At 39.0% G+C, this 22,338-nt stretch overlaps 1 protein-coding gene across 1 annotated transcript in view; it reads right to left on the bottom strand.

Annotated features, from left to right (window-relative positions):
• Positions 1-22,338, bottom strand: part of ATF6 (activating transcription factor 6) — an 82,917-nt gene that overhangs the window by 45,832 nt on the left and 14,747 nt on the right. Inside the window, exons 9-14 of the mRNA XM_063298520.1 lie at positions 20,401-20,492; positions 16,758-16,877; positions 10,893-11,006; positions 9,834-9,936; positions 8,874-8,938; positions 7,964-8,078 (exon numbers count right to left, since the gene is read on the bottom strand). Coding sequence (XP_063154590.1) covers positions 7,964-8,078; positions 8,874-8,938; positions 9,834-9,936; positions 10,893-11,006; positions 16,758-16,877; positions 20,401-20,492 — 609 coding nt within the window. The remainder of the gene's footprint in view (positions 1-7,963; positions 8,079-8,873; positions 8,939-9,833; positions 9,937-10,892; positions 11,007-16,757; positions 16,878-20,400; positions 20,493-22,338) is intronic.

The following is a 22,338-nucleotide window of genomic DNA, read 5'->3' as shown; positions in this document are numbered from 1 at the left end:
CGCCACGTGTTCTGAAAATGCCATCTATGGCCAGCCTGGGGACTGGGCTTGTTTTCATGGTGACATATTTTAGGGTCTTTACATTTTCAGAATGATTCCAGCTGCTTCCAAAGGGTTAGCTAAATATGTAATTAATCCACATTATATCATATCATATTTGCAGGTGAAAGGGAAAACCAGCTTCCCTTATGTGACAACAAATCAGAAAACAGCAAAGAGTTTCTTATAGCAAAATAGGAGAGATCTATTTGACTTTCATTTGAGCTAAGGTCTACTCAAGTTCTTCAGGCAATTGTGATATTTTTTAATGTGTCAGCAGAGATGCACCTTAAGTGGGATAAAGACACCATGTATCTCCTTGGCTTAAATGCCCTTAATTTTGTTCTGGAAATGGTGTAAAGTTTTATTACTCATGTACAAATATGGCAGTAGCCAAACAAATGAAATTTCTGTCAAGGAAGGAAATTACTTGATTTGTGAAAGTGTTACTCAAAATATGCCAACTCTGCTGGGCTTCCTGTTCATTCTTTCTATTCTTTCTTCAACAGAGATTAGGGTGCATTCCCCAATATGGGTGCCCTACAGATTTGTGGACTTCAATTTCCAGGATTACTTAGCAAGCATGGCCATTGATGAGAATTCTGGGAGTTGGAGTCTACATATCTAGAGATCAACAAGTTTGGGAACAACTGGATTAGGGAATTTTTCCTCACTCTAGTCGTATTTTTTGGATCCAAAAATGGTAGCTTTTTGTAAATTCAAAATGCAACATGATCATGCCATTTAAAGTAGCACTTAGAACTCAGCACTGGTGCTTAGAAACTCAGGAAACATCATTTTTACTTTTTAATGTATGCTAATTATTTTACATTTTACTTTTTAATGTATTCACCCTTGTTAGTCATGCTTAAAAATATCTACTTGGCCTAAAGTATCTCACTGGTATCTTTCTGATAACATACAGTAATGGGTCAAACAGAATCAGAGCCTTGGCATTCTTTATTTAAAAAAAAAACCTGTTAAAGAAGTTCTCAGTGTGGTAGTTTATTTCTTACAGAATTTGGAATACTACATGCAGTTTCTACTAAAAGTTTCACATTTTCCCAGGTGAAAGTCTGCTTAATTTATTTTTCAGATATGACTTTCTACAGTACTGATGTTCCAATTCCATAGCCAATCTAGCCACACTGTTTTTCTACTCTTTGTTTCTATAACAATGAAGAAACAGAGACACAGCCTTCTTATTTAAGCACTCTACCAGAAACTGTCCAGGTCCACAACAACACTGTAATATTTAGATCACTCCTTTCTAACAATCCCAGACAAAATTATGTGGAGCTTTTCTGAATTGTTTTGTACATTTCTTGAGAGTGGTCATTTTGACTCCAGCTTATGATAAGGATTTACAGTACAAAATTCAGACCCCAAGTTTAAACTTAGCAAATGACTTTTCTCTGATACTGACTCAGGAATTGGAATGTGGATGGACAAGGAGGGGGCAAAGGAGGAACAAGTTACACCACCAGAAACAAAAGATTCCCAACTCTGCTTTAGTTCTGGCATCTCACACTGAGATTTTACTTTTTCTGTAAAAGTAAAGGACACAGAAAAAGCAAAAGCAAAACAACAGTCCTGAAGTTCATGTCCAATCCTGAATCCAACTTTGCTACTTGGAACACTGTAAGAAAGCATCCAAATACACTATCCCAAAGTCTAGAGAAATTGAGTATAGGCATACCCAGAGAAAGAATGACAGAAAATAAACATGTGAATCCAGATCAATACATCTTGGGGATTACTACAGATATCTCTATCTGTATAGATGTCTAAATACTTAGCCATAGAATTTTAAAAGCACCTAATAGGTTGCCACTGACTATGCTCTTCAGCAATCCATCCAGAATAACAGTGTTTCCATCAAGGAGATCCCTAGTATAGAGATAGGAAAACTCCAGATGATTACTATTCAGAAAGCATTCTTAAAGAGATTTCTGCACATTTTAATTTAAAATGACACAGAATACTTAATCTGAAAGGTAGCATTTTACTCTTTGCAGTTACTATCTGTCAGATGCAAAGCAAGAGGAACAATTACTACTATTTTACATTCTAAGAGTTTATTATTCTGTTTGTCCTCATAAGAACTTTGTGCCACCCTTATTATTATTTTACATGTTTGGAATTAGGTATAATCCACTACAATGAAACGGGTTCTTCATTCCTGACAGAGTCCAATCTTCTTTCCAGTCTAGAAATAGTTTCTAGGTTCTATCTGATCACAATATCGGAAAGCTAAAAATCAGCAGAACTAATTCTTAACCAATAGATGGTGCTATGATCTACTGGCATCTGATATTTCACTGTTGTTGCACCTGGACTTTAGAACACACTAGACATTGTCTGTTGCATAATTGCAAACTTGGCTAAACACATAGAGCCAAATGGGGAAAAAAAGGCTTCATCTGTATGGAATTACCTCTGAAAAAATAAATAGCTATATAAAAGACAAGTCTAGTGCATCAGTGGAGCTTGCTTGGTGTTAAGGCGTTTAACACCCATACAATGAATTCAATAATTACGATTGCGCACATCAGAGAGAGATAAAATGCAGCTGAAATGGCCCAAACATACAGTTGTGGATTTATGAATTCATAGCAGAAAGTAAGTTCAACAGATGGATATGCTTCTGCCAAATGATTGGGAGGGAAAGAAAACCCTTACACTGTCGGAGAAGCAGCATAGTTTTCTCTTTCTGCATAAACCCACTGTTCTGCAACTACTAAACAACTTCCATTTTATAATGAAGGTATCGTTTTGGAACTAAGATTTTGAAAAAGCAATAACTTTTTTTTAATTATTCTTATCAACACGTATTTCAATTTTAACAACTCTACTCAAACCAAAATTAAGGCTCATTGAGAGACAACAGACAGCAACATTCCTCTTCCTCTTGCTGGATGAGACAAGAAGGTAGACTCTTTGAAGTAACATATTTGGGTTCTTAAATTCCAGTTAGATTCCAGATAGCCATTCACAATTGATTCAAAAATCTAATCCTTTATTCCATCTGGATTATAGATTCTTACAGAGCGAAAGCAAAACTGTGCCTCCATCTCTAAACCTTGCAAATGGATTAAACCACGATTATAGGTCAGGGCACAAATACTCTAGCACACTTGAATCTGCCTGCCAGCTTCAAGAATTTGCAGAAGCTCTCCAATTGCACTATGACTTGAGTTTTCATTTGGTAAAAATTCCAAATGGGGCATAATTTAGCAATTTCCTAAATTTATAGCCCTGTTTTCTGTATTTGCACCTTTCATTAAAATGTCTTTAACACATAAAGGCCTTCAAAAAAAAAAAAAAAAAGAACATTATATGAAAACTCTTATCAAAGTTGTAGATGGAAAATTGGTGCAGTTGGGAATTTATGGGACAACTGATACAAGCATGTAAATCAATCAATCTATACTCTCCCTTAACTCTCTCGGTATTAAAGACTTGCAGCTAGACTACTTCCTGTCACTTAAATGCAACTGTCTTTGTTTCATTTTAATCATATTGTATACTGAAGATGAGTAAGGTTCCAGATTGATCACTGGAATTTTTTGGCTGAGGTAGCCCAAGTAAATTATCTTTGAGAAATTGTTTTCTTTCATAATGAAACCAATTTCCATTTGTGCACTGCTTTAATTATTTGTTAAAGCATAAGTATCTCAGAAATAGATCTTGAGAATAAGTATTGTATCACTCAAAAACACTTTTATTTAGCATATCAAAGTATATAGTACTTTATTCTCCATTTAAATTTAAACCAAGATTTTCTTAGGCAGAAACAAAATCATGTTCACATGATAAGCCATACAGTGTAGCTGGTTCGGAACACTATGTACATCTCTCTTGTCTTCTAGCTATTGTAGTATGAAAACTTGTTCCACTGAAAACACCACTGGATCTAAGCAGATATTACAGGAAATATTATTCTGTTCTTTCAGGGAGCCAAAGGCAACATATGTAAACCCTCCTTTTATCCTCACAACAATCTAAGATAGTTTATGGAGGATGTATATAATTTGCATAGTATCATTCAGTAAGCTAGGGGGCTAACTAGGAATTCAAAACTAAAAATGCAGCAGGAGGCAACTCTGTTGACACCTGCCAGTTTACTTTTCAAAAAAATTGTTATACTTTTTAAAGTTAATCAGGAAATTGGCATGCTGCAAAGTACAACAGTCTTCTATCAAAAACTTTATTTCTTCAACTCCTCACACAGACTACACATTAGAAAAAGAAAAAAGAAATTGTAGTGTAGGAGACAGCTGCAAGACAGCTGCAAATGTGCCCAGAAGCACCCTTATCTGCACAGAAATATAGTAAAAGTAAGGTGGATTATGAAGCTAAGCAAGGTTACCCTGGTTAGTATTTGGAAGGGAGACCTTTAGGAGATAACGGGGATGTCGGACAGACTGGAATCAATCAATCTCTCTCTCTCTCTCTCTCTCTCTCTCTCTCTCGGAAGAAGGCAACAGCAAATCACTTCTCTAGTGTATTCAAGAAAATTACATAAATATATCTTTAAGGTCACCAGAAATCAAGCTCAGGATGAAGGAGGTTTTATCTAACCTTAAGCTGGGAGTGGTAGGAAAGAAACATCTTGGGGGAATGAGAACAAACAGCAGGCAAAAACTTCACCAATTTATATTTTGATAAATTTATGTTTTATAACAGGCCATGTCTGCCATGGCAGCCCTTTCTGAATGAGCAAGTCCTCTCCTCATCAGTCATTTTGAGAGAGTGGTCAAAACATGCGTACTTTTAAAATTCCAAATATAAGTATGAGACTAAGTAAAATCCTAAGTAAGTCTTACCTACCTACCTACATGCCCATGCATACATTCCAGTCATAAAAAACTACTGATACAGACTGGGATCTCAAAGCACACACGCACAAACAAAAAACCACTGGGCTTGGACAGTACTAATGATTTTTTATTTATACAGGTAGTCCTTGAATTACAACCACAATTGGGACAGGAACTTCCACCGCTAAGCGAGGTGGTCATTAAGTGGGTCACACCCAATTTTATGTCCTTTTTGCCATGGTCATGAAGTGAATCATGCGATCATTAAGCAAATCCAGCTTCCCCCATTGACTTTGCTTGTTGAAGCCAGCTAGGGGAGGTCACAAATGGCAATCACTTGACGCTAGGATGCTGCAACCATTGTAAATACATGCCAATTGCCAAGCACCTGAATTTTGATCATGTGATCGCAGCGACACTGTGACGGTCGTAAGTGCGAGGATTGGCTGTAAGTCACTTTCCCCAGCACTGTCGTAACTGTACGGTTCCTAACAAATGGTTGTAAGTCATGGACTACCTGTATACGTCCCCATATTTGTAGTAGAATATAGATACTAAATATGATCACATCCTTTAAAGTGTGGAAAGTCAGTGAAATTCTGCATATAGTTTAAAACCAAAGAAAAGAAGAAGTTATTATATTAAAAACCTTCTAATAAGAACAACAGTTTGACAGTGGAATCAGAGATTCCCTTTACTAGATGTGTTCAAACAGCATCTTTTCATTTAGATTCCTGGTCTGAGCAGCTGTTTTGACTCAAAAGGCTAAATGGTCCCTTCCACTTCTACAACTCTATAAAAAAGGATTTTTATCACTTACCAAATATCAACCAAATAGGCTGAATACTAACTCTACATTTTTCAAGACATTGATGAAATATGCTACAATATGCATATAGCCGATCAAAATTTATAATTTACGTATTATATAAAAGCAAAAATAAAGACTATTACTAAAACATTCTATTTCAATATTCCATTTACTGGTTACTTTTGTAAAGAAACTGGTGCTCTTAATTAAACCAAATACAGTACTTGTCTTCTCAGATCTTGAAAAATTTAAGGCATAGGCTCCTAAAGGGCACACTCAATCCTTTAGTTGGAATACAACCCTAACCCAATCCTGTGTTGTCCCACCTACTGAAGAGAAGAATGTTGGCTTTCTCTGAAATGAGTCCCAGTTGATTTACCATTTCTAGTCATTTACAGTATTCAGCAGCAATGCAGGACTCACATAACTTCCTTGGCTTAAAAGGGGAAGCAGGAGAGAGGGGGAGAGAGATGGGTATTTGCACATAGAAGAGACCCAGCCTCAAATTCCTGACCACCTCTCATAGGAATTATGTCCACCTAGCTTAGTATTTTCTTTTTAATGCTTTCAAGTCAGTTTTGACACCGGGCAACACTCTGGACAAGTCCCTGCAGTTTTCTTGGCAAGGTTTTTGCCACTGCCAAGGTCACCCAGCTGGCTTTGTGCCCAAGGTGGGACTAGAACTCATGGTCTCCAGGCTTCTAGTCTGGTGCCTTAACCACTAGACCAAACTGGCTCTAGCTTAGTATTCCCTACAGCAAATGGCAGCTTTCCTTCAAGCCTACAGTCTTTCTCCCTTCAAGTTCAATAAATGGGAAATAGAGGTCTGAAAACCTCACAGGCTGAAGGCTAAGCAATAATTCCCTAAGACCAGGTTACTTGGCCAGGTGGAACTACTGTAACACAGAACCTTCTTCAAGTCCCCACCCCTGGGTCTCCCAGAGGAAAAGTGAAAAATAAATTTAATGCAGTGCTAGTGGTACTGGTGATAATCATCCTCATAAGGAACCAACAGGGATGCAGTGACTCTGTGTGGTTTATCCCTGATGCCACCATTCACTCAAGGATCTTATTCAGAAGAGGGAGATTAAATGACTAAGCAATAATTGTCAAAGAGTACAAGAGCTGCTACAAAAGATAGTAATGCAGGATTAGCTTTCCTAGAAGCGCTTTTATCTTTACCAATTTTTTATTCCTGCAGCATGCAATTATTGGATAAAAAGTGAACCAACAGAAATTGCACACACGGGGCAACAGTGAGCATATTGGAATATTTTCCAGAATCCATCATAATGTACAAAGGTTCTTCAGCAGAGAAATTGAGGAAAAATATCAACTCTTGGAGCAGAGTGTTAGAAAAACAATTGTCTTAAAGCAAAGTTAAACATTACCTCCATCTGCTGACAGATATTGGGATAACTACACAATGTCACTATAGTATGATTCCATTTCTTCCATTTGATCATTAAACATGCATTTTGCTTTTGATTGATAATTTCCAAGAAACAAAATAAGAGAAATTTTTAAAAAATAGTTTACTGAAACTCAGCTTCTATTCTGGAAATTATTACTGGGATGGGAGATATGATATAAACATAGATGTTTCCTGTTGCTGTCCTTTCATGTACAAATCAGTCTCTATAAGAAGTCAAGGCCCTGATTATAATTTCACTCCCTATTCTACTATGACATTTTGCTAGCAAAAGGAACTGCTATCCTGATTCCCAAAGCAAAACCATGGCAAATATCTGGAAGATGTAATGCCAATACATTCATTCATTCATTTATTTAAATGTATTGGCTGCCCAACTCCAGTTATTACTACAACTTCAGCAACACTGAAGAAAAACACCTGACTCCAACACAAATCCATTTGCATAAGAGAAAACTATATGATATCTTTTTCTAAATATGTATTGATTTTTTCAGGTATGAAACTTAAGAGTGACTGTTTATGCTCTCTCATCTCCTTCTCTCAATAAAGAATAATAGTTCCCATTTTCCTTAGGAGAACAGTAAATTCTGATCAAATCCACAGGGAGAATTTTTTTTCCTCCTTTCTCCGTAGGAAAACTGAACAGTTCTTAGAAGAGGCTATAATATAATTTCATAATCAAGGCTTTATGATTTCTTCCTAAAGAAAGCTCAGGAATTGTATACTTAGGATGCTTAAAAGATCTACTAGCCTCATCAAAAAACTACAATTCCCAAGAGTTCTTGGGGAGGAGAAAATTATAAAAATGGACAAATTTTCCATGTTTGTAATGGCTGAACATTGTAATATACTTACCCTACGGAACGACACCACATAGAATGTATCTCCCCTTCTGTGAATTGCATCAAAAAAATCTTGGTAATTTCGTGGGGAAGCATAATAAACCTGTAGCTCATTTCCTGAATTCTTACTGAAATACACAAGAAGATAATATTGGAGCTAGCACACATAAAACATCTGAATAAAATAAACCCAGCATCCAACAGCATCATTTTTTCCCTCCAAATATCAGTAATAGGGATAGCATGTTTTACTGTATTTGTGATATCACTGTAAAGAGCCAGACATCAGATTTACCTTTTTCTTTTAATGAAAGTATGTGCAAGCCACCAGTGTTACAGAAAAGAATCTAGAAATTTAATTAGTGCAGAGATAAGAAAATTCAGAAAGAGATTACTCTGAGGTGTGGGAGAACCCATTCTCTGCTGACTGGAAACTGTGGAATCTCAATCTATGGATGAGATAATGATAATAGGAATGAGGTTTTATTTCTGATAGGCAGCAAAGAATTTATACAAGGGGGACGGCAAGACAATTGTTTGCCACATGATACTTACAATTGTTTCAGAGTAGTAAAAGTAGGAAAAATTGCTCATGCATGACAGGCTAGACTCCAGGTAATTAGACTTATTCAATATTCGCTGAATACTAGGTACCAGGACTAATGAAAGGGGAATATTGATGTTCTCATGTCCATTTGTGAACTTCCTAGAAAAATATATCTGGCTACTGTTAGAAATGGTATACATGACTAGATGAATCCTTTGACTGATTCTTAAACACCTTGGATGAAAACCAGGTTAACAGGAGATTGCCAATAAATATATCTGGCCTTTTTCAGTAAAACAATTAAACAGTTACCACATAAGGCAAAATTTTGAACTGTGTAATATTACACTGATGGGAAGATTCCATTTTGACTTACCCAACACTGTTGCCTGCATAGGGAAGGGCCATCAGTTCAGAATTTACATTTTTTCCTGAAGCACTCTGGGGATAGGAAAAAATGAACAAGGAAATAACTCATAACCAAATTAAATATAAGAGCTGAGTGTTGCTTATAGACAACAATGGTTCAGCATTACTGAAGTTCTATAGTGGATATGCAGATGTGCAGGAAAAACCAGCAAATGCAAAGAATAATCTTCAAATAGAAGGTATATAAGCATTCTCTCTAATTTTATTTGGAAACCTCCTAAAATAATTAATTGATTGATTGATTGATAGTAGTTGTATATAAAACTGTTGAGAGACAGTTTGGTGTAGTGGTCATCAGGTCATTAGGTTAGAAACCAGGAGTCTGTGAGTTCTAGTCCCGCCTTAGGCATGAAGCCAGCTGGGTGTCCTTGGGCCAGTCACTCTCTCTCAATCCTAGGAAGAAGACAGTGGCATACCACTTCTGAAATCCTGCCAAGAAAACTGCAGGATGTGTCCAGGCAGTCTCTGAGAATTGGACAAGATTGAATGGATTAATCTACATCTATGTCTACGTCCATAGTTTAAAATATAAAGCATTTTCAGATGTTTCGTGAAAAGAATGGAAACTACCCAGTGTAAGTATCCCACATGAAACTTAACTTCAAACATTAATACTGTGACGTGGGAACCATTTATGGGGGAGAGGAAAGTATTCTAAAAATACATTATTTAAGCCTAATTTATACACACCCACACATGCAGAGTTTTTTTAGAAAGAGAAAGAGTACTTTCATATCTCAATATCATCTGAATAACAAAGGAGCAGAGGTAGAGACCCCGGAATATCAGAACTTTGTCCATTCCCCAGAACATGCATTCTCTCCCTAGATCTTCTGGGCCTGAGGATCTTCTTTTTCTCTTTCTCTTTCTCTGCTGCCACAAAATATAAATGATTCCCCAAACCTACCTGGACAGCCTGCTCTTTTTGCTGCTGATTATTTGACATTCTTCTTGATCTTGTTCTTTCTGCTTCATGTCTGTGCACCCAACCTCGTAGTTCATGACTTAACCTGTACATGTAACATGAAAATTATCTCTCTGCTGAGAAACAGAATTGTGATCGGAACAAAAGAACATATTCAAGGACAACCTTCTCCATAACAAATCAAGAAGAACCGATTTTGAACTCATATTCAGGTTGGCCTCTAGTTTCTACCATTAATTAAGAATCTCAGAAATAATGTCCCACTTTATCTACATCAGACTTCAATATCTGAATTTGGATCTCCCAATCAGAATGTGCCTGCTTAGGAAAAGTTAAGACAGGCAAGGTACAAGAAAGCAGTTTTGCTTATTCTTAAATGATATTGGGAATGTATTACTGCCCAGAGTCCCTTTTGGGAGATGGGCGGTGATAAATTTGATTAATAAATAAATAACATAACATAACTCCAGTACAGGCAGCTCTAAAACATATTAGTTTTGAACTATGGCACTGAAACGGACAGGGAGTTGCAAGCTCATCAACAAAATCATCCAATGAACATCTATCCTAACTCACCATGTTGACTAATTTTCTGTCAATGTCACAGAACTTGCATGGCCTTTAAAGAACATGTTTGAAATGCATAATATGCATTAGAGGGCATTCTCCGTGGCTTTGGGGGAGTGATGCTTTCTTTATGGAAGGGAACAGAAGTTCCATTTAAAAGGCAAGTTATCTAATTGTTCATCAAGATTTTTAGTGACTTTCAGGGCTTTAAATGTTTTCTGCAGTGCATTTTATTTTAATTATGTTATTTTAATAATCATTTTCTGACTTTTAGAGAACATTAATGTATCCTGTTACCCTTTCACTTTTATCTGGAACATTTTTCTAACATCAAAATAATTTCCACAAGCTTTTGTTATAAAAACTACATGTTGAGAGAAAGATGTGGGGAGTTGAACACTGGGAAAGTCAGATGTTAGGTTCTAAGGCCTGTCTAGCACTACCATCACTATTATTTATAAGCAAGCCTCTTACCTGAGTGATTCTGTCCGGTTGATAAATGGCTGGCAAGGTGGGGGAGTTACATATATTATTGGCTCCTCAGTAACTACCATGAGTGCTTTGTTATCCGAAACAGATGGCTTATATCTAGGAAATAATTTTAAAAAATATTTAATATTGTAAATCTATTTTAAAATAAATATACTGTACAAGCAAATACCAAATTAAAAGAGAAAAAGAGTATGACATCCGTGAAACTAATAAAAAAGATTGAACAGATGAGATAAAACAACAGGTAAAATAGGTTAAAATCAAGTAAGATAGAAAAGCTTTTGTTCATTCAGTAAAACCTTTGATTGAGTGCCTCATAATATTACCCTTCATAAAATCTTAAAATATGAATCAATTGATACCACCGTTAGAGGGCTTCACTCACAGTTGGCTGAACTACCACACCCAAAGAATGCTCATTAATGGCCCCACTGTCATGAGTAAGGATGGCGAGCAGGGGGCTCATGCGTATGCATTGAGCGCATGCGTAGCACTGAGGAATTGGGCAGCCATTCAAAGAGACACAGATCGGGACCGCCTTAACCTTTGGGGTTTATATGTCTGGGTTTTTCCCACGCTTCTTCAGTTTGTTAGGATTGATGTCCTAACAGCCAGGAACCACGCTGAGACAAGGAACTGGTCTCTAATGTTTTATTGCTTGTACATAACAGGAATCCTAACAAACTGAAGCAGCGTGGGAAAAACCCAGACATATAAACCCCAAAGGTTAAGGCGGTCCCGATCTGTGTCTCTTTGAATGGCTGCCCAATTCCTCAGTGCTATGCATGCACTTAACAGTCTGGATGGGAGCCCCCTGCTCGCCATCCTTACTCATGACACCCACTCAGCCTAGAGGAAGTGTTGAATGAAGTCTCAGAGCACTACATGCTGCTTGGGATTTTTATCAATAACTTGAGTAAGGGAGTTGAGGAGACACTTGTCAAGTCTGTAAAAGACACAAACTGGGGTGGGGGTGGGGGCTGGGGTAACACTTAGATGAAAGACAGAAGATTTGTTAAAAATGAAGGAATTGGACTGAAAAGAATAGGATGAATTTTAACAGGGAGGAGGGTACAATTCTGCAACTGGATAGGAAAGGCACAAGTGTAGGGTACGGAAAGCCTATCTTGGCAATAGTATATGTGAAAGGAGTCTGTGTATCTTTGCTACTCAAGTTAAACATGAAGCAGCAGTGTACTACAGCTGCTAAAAAAGTAAATGCTATCTTGGGATGCATTAACAGGAGCACAGAATCCAGATCACAAGCAGTAATTGTTCTATTCTACTCTGCCCTGGTCAATCCCCACTAGGAGTATCGATCCCAGTTCGAGGCATCATCATCATTTGAAAAGGGTAATGACAAATTGGAACAAGTTCACAGGAGGGCTACTAAGCTTCAGAAAAATAGATTTGGAAATCTTTTCCACTGTTACCTGAAAAGTGAGAAGTTGGGAAGAAAGGAAGGTGAGCCAAGACAAGGCAAGGCCAATTCCTGCAGAAGTCCGGTGGAATAACCGGGAATAACCAAGATGCAGGTGAACGGAGTCTGCAGGGTTGCAGAAAACTTAAAAAGAAGAGCAGAAAGAGAAAAGAACAATGCCTGGCTACAAATCTGGACTGAGAAGCAGCCACGTGTATGGCCACAAAACAGCTCTTGGAACCTCAGGAAGGGCAGGCTCAGTCAAATGGAATGTGGGGGAACCAGAGCTGGGATTAGGTGGAACATGGTCAAAGAAAAAAATGAGGCAGTGGGTGTAAATAAGATATATCACATCAGGGCAATGGGAGTGCTCAGGAAAAAAAATATGTGAGGAAAACAGGACGGGAAATTCCCCAAGCCTCTCTACCCCAAAAGGCCTCTGTTTCAGCAAGTTCAGACACAATGTCGGCTTTCTTTCAACGCTCTTTGCCTGTGCATAGCTCACGATATGGAATTTTAGTTGTAAAGACATTACGAACAGTCTCGTCTTGCTGCCTCCTTTCAAAACATTTTCAGCTATTTATGCTTTCGGCACATCTGTGGCTGACTTGGAAAAGAAAGGCTCTGCTAGGTCTGAATCACCTATTAGCTGAAAAAACCAAATTTAAATCAGGAGATGATTAAGTGCACATTTACTCAATGCCTAAAGTAAACTTCTGCAACAGGCCAACAAGAACATTAGCAAACAATCAATGGAATTCTTTCTGGGCAATTCAGGAACCAGACAGCAGCCACAGGCTCACTTAAGAGCATCAGGATCGGAAGAATTACTATCCTAGAAATGTTCACATAACCACGCATAGGAAAGATCTCTTTTTGAACTGCAAGTGGAGTTTGCAGTCCTGTGTCACACTGATGTCTCCTGGGTAATATTGCTGTGAAATGGACAAAGCTGTTGGGCTCTCGATGCTCTCTGGGCTTGGTTGTTTTCCTGCAGACATTTCATTACCAGGCTAGGTAACATCATCATTACAAGTGCTTGACAGGTGATGAGACATCTGCGAGAAAACAACCAAGCTCAGAGAATGCCAAGAACCTGTTTAACCCTGAGCTACCTATATTGTCTCCATAGCACTGATGGGCATCAGGAAGGGGAAATGTACAGTTTAAACGGCTTTGGATGAAGATCTTGACCAACATTAAATATTTGATGGTAGCATTTTGGAACATCTAAACAGGTTTCTGTATGCTTTTTTTTGTTTTCCCCTTTCCCTCAACCATTTCTTCATTTTCCAAAAGAATATGTGATGTTACTACTTCCTTCTCTGGTAAACACTCCTTGTATGGCTTGCATAATATAATTCTATATTATGTCAGCGCATGTTCAATAACAGCTCCGTTCCGTTCACTGATTCATTGCTTTAATTTCTATTGTTTAAAAGTACCACATTTGTGACACATTTCTTTTGTATTTGTTTTATCCATACTATAATAGAGTGATAGATTGGAAATTGCGCTCTAAAGTTCCTTCCAAAAGGTGCTATCAAATTATATTTTTCAACATGACAAAATGAAAAAGAATTAATACATATATTAATTGTATTTAATTTTATTGAAATTCAGCTTAAAATTAAACAAGACTTAGCTTTGCTCCTGGCCCAACCATATTTTGAGGTATACTTCCAACCTGTCATTAGAAGTTCAAATATAAAAAAGCTGTGCACTCCTCCTGTAAGAGGTTTTGATGCGTCCCTTTATTTTTGTAAAAATGGAGCCAAAATGTCAGATCCTGATATACAAATATAGATTCTTATAAACAGGCTGCATCTTGTTTCCCCCACTGTGTTGCACATCATTGATCCTCTGAAGCTCTCATGTTGTTGGATTATTATTCTCTGTGAACTGACAGGAAGAGAAAACCCTTTCAAACCATTCCCTGAGAATCCCTTAGCAGTTCAGCATAAGTTCACCTTCCAAGAGAGTTTCTTCCTTCACTTAATTACTGGATGTTTTCTAGCTTCTGATAGCTCCAACCTTAAAGGTCAGTTAAACAACTAAAGGATACGATTTCTCTCTACAGCAGTATGTTACAGGAAATTCATAGTTCTTCAAGCCTGGAGCCTAGTCGACTGGACTGCTTAGAACAATGTGCTCAGGCAGAGAAAGGGAAAGACCATGAGCTGTCAGTCTGGGCTGGGAGACAGGCAAACAAAATGCCTCTACGTTCGCCATGCCTTATCCCCCTGGCAAGTAAGAGCAGGATTTCCATTGGCTTTTGGTCCACATCCAGCTTAAACTCTACGCCAGTCCGAGTAACAGAGAGAAAGCATATTCAGATTAAAATAAAGGAAATTCCCATTCCAAATGTGTATGCCAGTAAACCCAGACTTGCCCTGAGAAGGTCTTCTCAGATCATAGCTCTGAACACCAAACAATGAGCTATTTTCAGGCTACAAAATGGTAGTAGTTTCTCCCAGTGCAGAAAGAAAACTCCCAGTACTTTTCCAAGTTCCCTACATAGAATGATGACTCTGTCTGAAGAAAATAATAAGATTATTTTCCAGACAAAGGTTCTAGTGGTTTGAACGCCTTTTGGGGATTTGTTTATCTGAACAAAATGCTTCAGAACAGACCCATTTGGAATGGGAAAAGCCTGCCTGCATCTCAGAAGATTCCAGACGTTTCCAACAATGCTAGACTGATCCATCTGGTGGGGAAAAAAAAGTCACATAAAAAGCGAGGGAGACCAGTGGGTGCTCTGAAAGCAGTGCAGTAACAGTAGATGCTGGGATAGAAGAGGCACGCATGACCCAACTCTCTGCTGAAATGCATTTGTCCTTTCGCGGAGCAAAGCACTGGAGTGAGGAACAGGTGGCCTTCCTGATTCTGCTGGACTCCAAGTTCTTTCCAACTGGCCACTTCAGTGATTGTTGGGGCTAATGGGAATTGTAGGCCAACAACAACGGGAAAAGCACAGAATCCAGCCCCTTACTTTACACCCGTGTTTTTCAACCTGAGCCCTTTTAAGATGTGTGGACTTCAACTCCCAGAATACCCCAGCCAGCAATGCTTTCAGCCCCCAGACAAGATATTAACCAAAAAGTTCCCTCCTTTTATCCTTTCCTCTGGATAGTGGTAAGTTCAGATGCTCAGTGAAAGCAATCAAAATAAAAATAGGTAACACAGTATCAAATAAGTGGAAATTTGCTGGATACTATACAAACTTCATTTAATTTTAAGAATAGGTATTGGGTGGTTCCTGTTAAAACCTGCTGCTGCATTTTGCCGCAGCTGAAGCTTCTGGATACATATTATAGATCTGACAAATATCTACAGAATTATGGCAAGATCAGTTTTATGCAGGATAACAACTGTGCTTGGAAAAGACAGCACTTCTCTCTTAAGTGGGGAGTAGGGAGAAGAACAGGAATTTCACAGCAGCCTAAATATTCTCCAACCTGGAAGATCAGGCTTTGCCTCTGTGGCACTGTACAGGAATTTAGAGATGACCTTGGGAAAAGTACAGGTCATTTAGCAACCAGAATGGAGACCAGCAGCTCGGTCGTTAAGCGAAGTGGTTGCTAAGTAAAATCACAACTGTGCTTACAATCTGATTTTAGCTCTCCTTTGGTTTACAGACCTGCAAAGGTTGTAAATGTGAGGATTGGTCACAAAGTTACCTTCTCATCACTGTCGTAACTGCAAACGGTCGCTAAATGAGGACTACCTTACAAGTATTCAGGAAGGATTCAGGAAGGATTTGGACAAGAGATTCCATAGAGAGAAATTTGGAAGGATTTCAAGATTGTGTAAATATTCTCACAACAATAAAGTAGCATTCCTGGAATACCTGCATTGTCTCTTTCTTGACCTAGCCTACCTCAAAGGGCTGACATCAAACTTGAGAGCCTTTCAAGTTTCTTTCTGTTTCAACTTATGCTAAATAAAATCAAGGCAGGATTATATTGAGTTTCTTTCTCACATGTCCTTCTGTCTCTGGACTATGCAATCTCATTAAGTCCCTCCTTAATGGCTCACTCGTACCTTCACCAAGGTTGGCTCTAAATTCCTTTACAGGTGTTACCCTCTCAAGTACTTTAAGCATGTCTGAAACTCAATGTAACTTCAAGGACATGTTCTGCCATTCACCAGCTCCAAGCTGGAAATGGGATGAGACAGATAGTACTGATAGTCTCAGGAATACTTGGGAAATCAAGTGTCTTGCTACTTTTTCAACATCTCCAGGAGACACAATACATGCATCAGACAGAGACAGGAATATTAACAGATCAAAATAGTTCTCCATCATTCACAAGAAAGTTATGGACCCTCAAGTGGAAATATACAACACATTAGACATTTGCTATCTTTGTATATGTAGAATATTGCAAACTGGAAGACAATAAAAGATAAAGTTTTATACTTACCCATCATTATTTTTGCCACCCGTTTCCTGAGGTCTACTTGCAGAAAATTCAAGAAGATGTCGACTTTGGTAGCTAGTGCTGGCAAGATGTTCAGCAGAATCAGGCCCCCATTCAAACACACTGAAAGCAAGAGGCAAAGCAGTTTAATTTCAGGACAACTTCATTTACTATCTTTTTAAATTGCCATATCCTGCATGAACTCATGGTGCTGTACAAGAAAAACCAAAATCTGAGATCCATGTACTGGACAGATAAGATCCACTTCAAGTGGGTTGTCCTTGTGGCTTGTCCTTAAGGTACCTGGGAACTAAACCATATAAGGCTTAAAGCTCAAAGCCTGCATTTTTAATTGTACCCAGAAGCCTACTGGTAGCCACTGCAGAACTCAAAGCCCTGGAGTTTTGTGCAAACAGTGGCTCTTGTCTGTTAACAGGCGGGCTGCTGCATTTTGGATCAACTCTTTCATAGGCAGACCCACATAGCACAGGTTGCAATAATAGAACTTGGGGGCAGCAAGTATGTATATCACCATTGCGAGGGCCCCCTTCTCCAGGAAGGGTGCAACTGGTATACCAGCTAAGAAAGGCAAAGACCCCCCCATCCATAGCCTCCACCTTTTATTCTAGCAGTTGCAGTGAATTGAGAAGGATCCCCAAGCTGTGAATCTGTTCCTTCAGGGAGAATACTGTCCTTCCAGAGTTCCTGCTGGAATGAAGAGAGAGCCAGGGAGAGAAACACAGCAGCTCAGCCTTGCTAGGGTTCCACTTCAATGTGTTCTCTCCTTGTAATGTTGAATCAAGGTCAGTCCTTTGGGCCATCAATGAAAGCCAGGCTAGTTTTCCCCAAGCTTATTTAAGGACTGTGTTAGAAACTTTTTGGCTCTGATAGAAAGCTCACTCAAATGATTATTCCAATAGGTTGGGAGTGGATGCCTACATACTTGAGGTCCTTAACCCAATCAATTGGTCTTTTGTTCATTTTCAATTTAACAGGGGACTTAAAGCACTTTCTAGGGAAAACCAAAACCTTAGGTTTTAATTAATTTCAAGAAATTCCTTAGAAAGTAGAATGCTCATGTGGTTAGGTATCTATGATGGACCACTTGGATTACAGATAAAATGGCTACATTCCCTGTAAACAAAAAAATCAAAACAGGATGATGGACAAATGTTGGAGGGTGAAATTCTGGCTTGGAAAGGGTCATCATTTATATAGAAGTTAAACAATAAAGAGACAAGGGGGAAAAAGCTGAAATTGTCATAAAGTAAAACTATACCTTCATTACAGTTTCAAAAGGGCAGAAATTACTAAATTAGATTGGGGATGGGGGGACAAGAACAATTAGCTGCTGAATGCAAAATTCCTTCTCCTGTGGCAAAGACAATATAGCATATTGAAAAGATCATAATTATATTAGTCCAGTCTTTCATTCTGTGTTCTTCACAGTATTAATTTTTTGGAATGGCCAAATGTGACAGTAGACACTGTCTTGTTAGCAATTTTTCTTTTAGTCTTATTTTGTTCACAGCACTCTGTTTGTTGGGGAAAGTGATATTTTGTTGGTTTTCATCATAAGTATTAAGCAAGGGAACCAAGGGGTGGCTAGAATCCACAGAACTGTTACACCAGCTACAGGATCCAAAGGGACTTAATGCTTAAGTCTCCTTGGCAAATGCCCTTTCCCTCTGCTAATCACCAAAGAAAATGCAGTTGGAACTATTTGACATTCACAAATAGTTTCTGATATGGCCAAAGACCTACTTGTCCCTGTTGAAATGGAACAAATCCTTTGCATGAGCCTCAGACAGGCTTCCAGATTCCTAGTCAGTTACTTCATTCACCACATGATAGTTCCTGACAACAGTTGTGGTCTCTTTAGCAAGAAACTTCCTATTATACTGAACATGGAAGTTAACTCTGAGCCAAACCTGAGGAAGCGGCAGACACAATTTTTCCCCAGATACTGCACATAAAAAAGTGTGTTCAGCTGTACTGCTACTGATGGCCTTGACACATAGTAGAGGTAACAGTGACTTCCTGAAAGCCAAATTCAGCAAATCAGGGGCCAGCTTCAACTTCTTCCTCCATAGAGTGAGGCTCCATTTGAGCTATACAGCTCACTAACTCATGCTTAGCAATAGAAAATTGGTGGATGGAAGAGAGGAAAGAAGAACGCACAGCAAGGAGCCCGATCAGCAACAGTTGGCACAACATCGTTCAGTACTTAGCTCTACTCTTCCTTCTCTGGGCCACATGTCACTTTGACAAATTGAAAAGCTATCTTTCCAGCAAGCTGAACTGGAAAGATTTCTAAGTCTGGTTAAAAACAAGCTCTGTTCAAATAAAACTCAGATATTTTTCATTTAAATTGTACAGTAACTGCTTTGCTCCTGCCAACAATGATATCATCCCAAACACTTGCTAGTTATAAAAGTTTTCTGAGGACAAATCATTCCTGGAATTAGGACTGGGAAATTTAAGCAGCATAAATGAAAAACTGATGAGGCAGACAAATGCCAGAAGGATCTTTCCCCTTCCAGACAAACCTTCCACAAAAGCCAATTCCATGCAGCCCTTTCTTGATAATAGACCAGTTGAGGCGCCACCTACTGGGCCAATTTGGAAACAGCAAAACCCTCACCCGGTAACTAAATCTGGATTTATCACCTACGGTTAATTTCCAACACTGCTATTGTAACTAGTCTCTTGCCAGTTCTCAACCTTACAAGGACCCAGGTGTTCCAAATTGTGTTCAAGAGACACAAATTATAAAAATACTCAAATATTTCCCAGCATTTATAGTTTCAAAAGTGCGAATGGGTCATTGTTTTGTTTGTACTATACATAAAGTATCATGCTCTATAATGTATGCATGTTTACAACGATGTCAATCCTCACCATATTCAGCATTGTTTACTCCAAGTAAGTCTACAGAGGATTAAAGTCTTAGTTTAGTGAATCAGCATCTTCATAGTCTTAAACTACTCAAGAGGAGAATGAACTTCCTTTTATGCCTTTCTTCAGTTGAACTAAAATTAACATTAGAGGCTTCTAAAATCCATTCATATTTTCATAAAAAGTAAACTCCTGAGAGTGATGTCCCCTTAACAAGCTTGTCCCAGAGCTGAATTCACCCAAGGCAGGTCCAATTCAAAGATTTGGTTTGGTCATCCTTTCTCCCTAGGGAGAATGTGCAACTGCTTAATTTTCTGCCACAGGGAAATTGCCCAGCTAGGTAGGGGCACCCAGTCCACCTTGATTTCAAACAGCTCACCAGGAAATCCCAGGGCTGGGGGTTAGATTTTCCATTTTAATAATCAGGAACCCAACACATTTGAAAAAGTAAAGAAATATTCTCTGTGTATCATGTAATCACTATGTAGTAGAAGATTCTGTTGCAGTGTCCAGGAGGCTCTCTTGAGATCATTGAGATTCATAAAAAAGGCTTTCCTACAGATGCACTTTTCAGCAGAAGATCAGTAATTACCTGATGCAAATCAATAGGATTTTACCAGCTAACCCCAGGAAACTACTACTGAAGTGGGAAAAGAAGTATAAGCACGTATCCTCTATTTTGCAACTACCCCTAAGTATATTCTTCCCTAGGAACCAGATTCTCTGACAGCAGTGAAGGGAACCTTACCTTAGCCGATCATAATTTAGCATTACAAAAGCAAGGAACACCATTACACAGAATGCTCTTCTTTTTGGAGGGGAGCCTTTGAGGTTCTGATTCTGGACAGGAAATGAAAAGTTGGAGAACAAGAAAAATTAATAATCAACTCGCTTCACATTCAACATTGAAAGAATTTGAGCCATAAAGGGGCAGCAGCCTTGGTTAATGTTTAAACCAGCTACTATTATTCATATTCCTCATGGTTTTGCCAATATTGCAAACATCATTTGTGATGTCAATCAACAGGAGAAATTATACATCTGTCAGACCTTACAGCGACACTACGATGGACAAAGATGTACACATCCTCATCAATGTTCTAAGGACTGTTCAGTCAGTTACACATTTTGGATGAGAAAGGCTGCAGGAATTGCTCAAATGAGCGATTACTTTATTCATGAACATTAAGTTCTACAGGTAGTCCTCATTTAGCGACTGACTTGTTTACTGACCATGTGCAGTTAGACAGCGATGAAAAAATAACTTTGCAACAAGTCCTCGCATTTACGACCTTCGCAGGTGTGTAAAGCAAAGGAAAACTAAAGTAAAATTGTAACATTGTGATGGTTCACTCAGCAACTGCTTCATTTAATGACCAAGTTGCAAGTCCCAATTGTGGTTGCTAAATGAGGACTACCTGTATTAACTTAGCTTGCCCAGCTTTTAATTCAGGTAGCATAAATGATGCTAAATAAAACTCTAGAGAGATGCAGAGATGTTGTTGTCAACTCTTCCCCACTTCTCACTGAATCTGTGTGCCAAAGCCTTCGTTATTTAGCAGCATTTACCACAGCGAGCAACCTTTTTAAGGAAGTTGGTTGGCTTGCAGCTCCAAAGTACTCTGGAGGAAATGGATTATCTGGCCATTCTCAGTCTGGGATGTAGTACTGAGATGCCACTGGAAACACTTGTTGATGACTGCAGGCTTGGGATGAGGGCAGTGCATCCACCCTGGCCCTCTCTGAACACTCATCAACCTTTGATAGCATCAATCATGGTATCCTTCTGGACAGCTAAGGGATGGCATAGTGTTGTGATGGTTCTCCTCCTTCCTCCTGGGGAGGAAGGTCTAGTTGTAGACCCCTGTTCTGTGGGATATCTCAGGAGTCTATTCTCTCCTCAATTTTAATACCTATATAAAGCCACTGGGTGAGGTTGTTCCTTGGCATGGGGTGAAGTATCATAACTGACGGGATGGAAGAGAGGGATGGGAAGAACAGGCTTTGTAAGACCAAGTGGCTTTGCGTTTTGGGCCTCTTCTGAATCTGAATCCAGAGATTTTCCACTGTTGTAGCTGGAAGAGGTTGCACTCACACACACAGGACCAGTGTGCAATTTGGGCATCCTCCTGGACTCATGGCTCCTGCTTGAAGAGCAGGTAGCAGCCGTGGCCAGGAGGGCCTTTGCACAATTCCATCTTGTGCGCCAATTGCATCCATAACTGGATTAGGAGGCCTTGCTTACAGTTACTCACACCTTAGTTCCCTCTTGGTCAGACTAATGTAATGCAGACAATAAGGGGCTGCCCGCAAAGGCCATCAAGGAGCTGTAATTGGTCCAGGATGCAGCAGCATGGGTAATTATGGTACACCACACTACATCCACGTAACAACATTATTCCACAATCTGCAGTGATTCCCAATAGACTGCCAAGTGCAATTCAAGGTGCTTGTTATCACCTGTAAAGCGCTGCATGGCACAGGGCCAGATTATTTGTGGGACTGTTTGTCTCTATTTCTGCCTGTCCCACTCCCTCTCTCACAGGATGGGAACGCTCTAGGTCTCTTCCTTGAGGCAATGTCACCTAATGGGAGGTGTACCTTTTCACTGGCAGTGCCTCCCCTTTGGAATGATCTCCCCTTCCTAGGTTCAGATGGTCCCAATCCTGTTGGCCTTCCAAAAAGC

Source organism: Candoia aspera, chromosome 3 (genome assembly GCF_035149785.1).
Source record: "Candoia aspera isolate rCanAsp1 chromosome 3, rCanAsp1.hap2, whole genome shotgun sequence".
In the NCBI taxonomy this organism is placed as follows: Eukaryota; Metazoa; Chordata; class Lepidosauria; order Squamata; family Boidae; genus Candoia; species Candoia aspera.
Note: the sequence above shows the minus strand (reverse complement) of the source record. Positions and strands in the feature narration are given on the sequence as shown.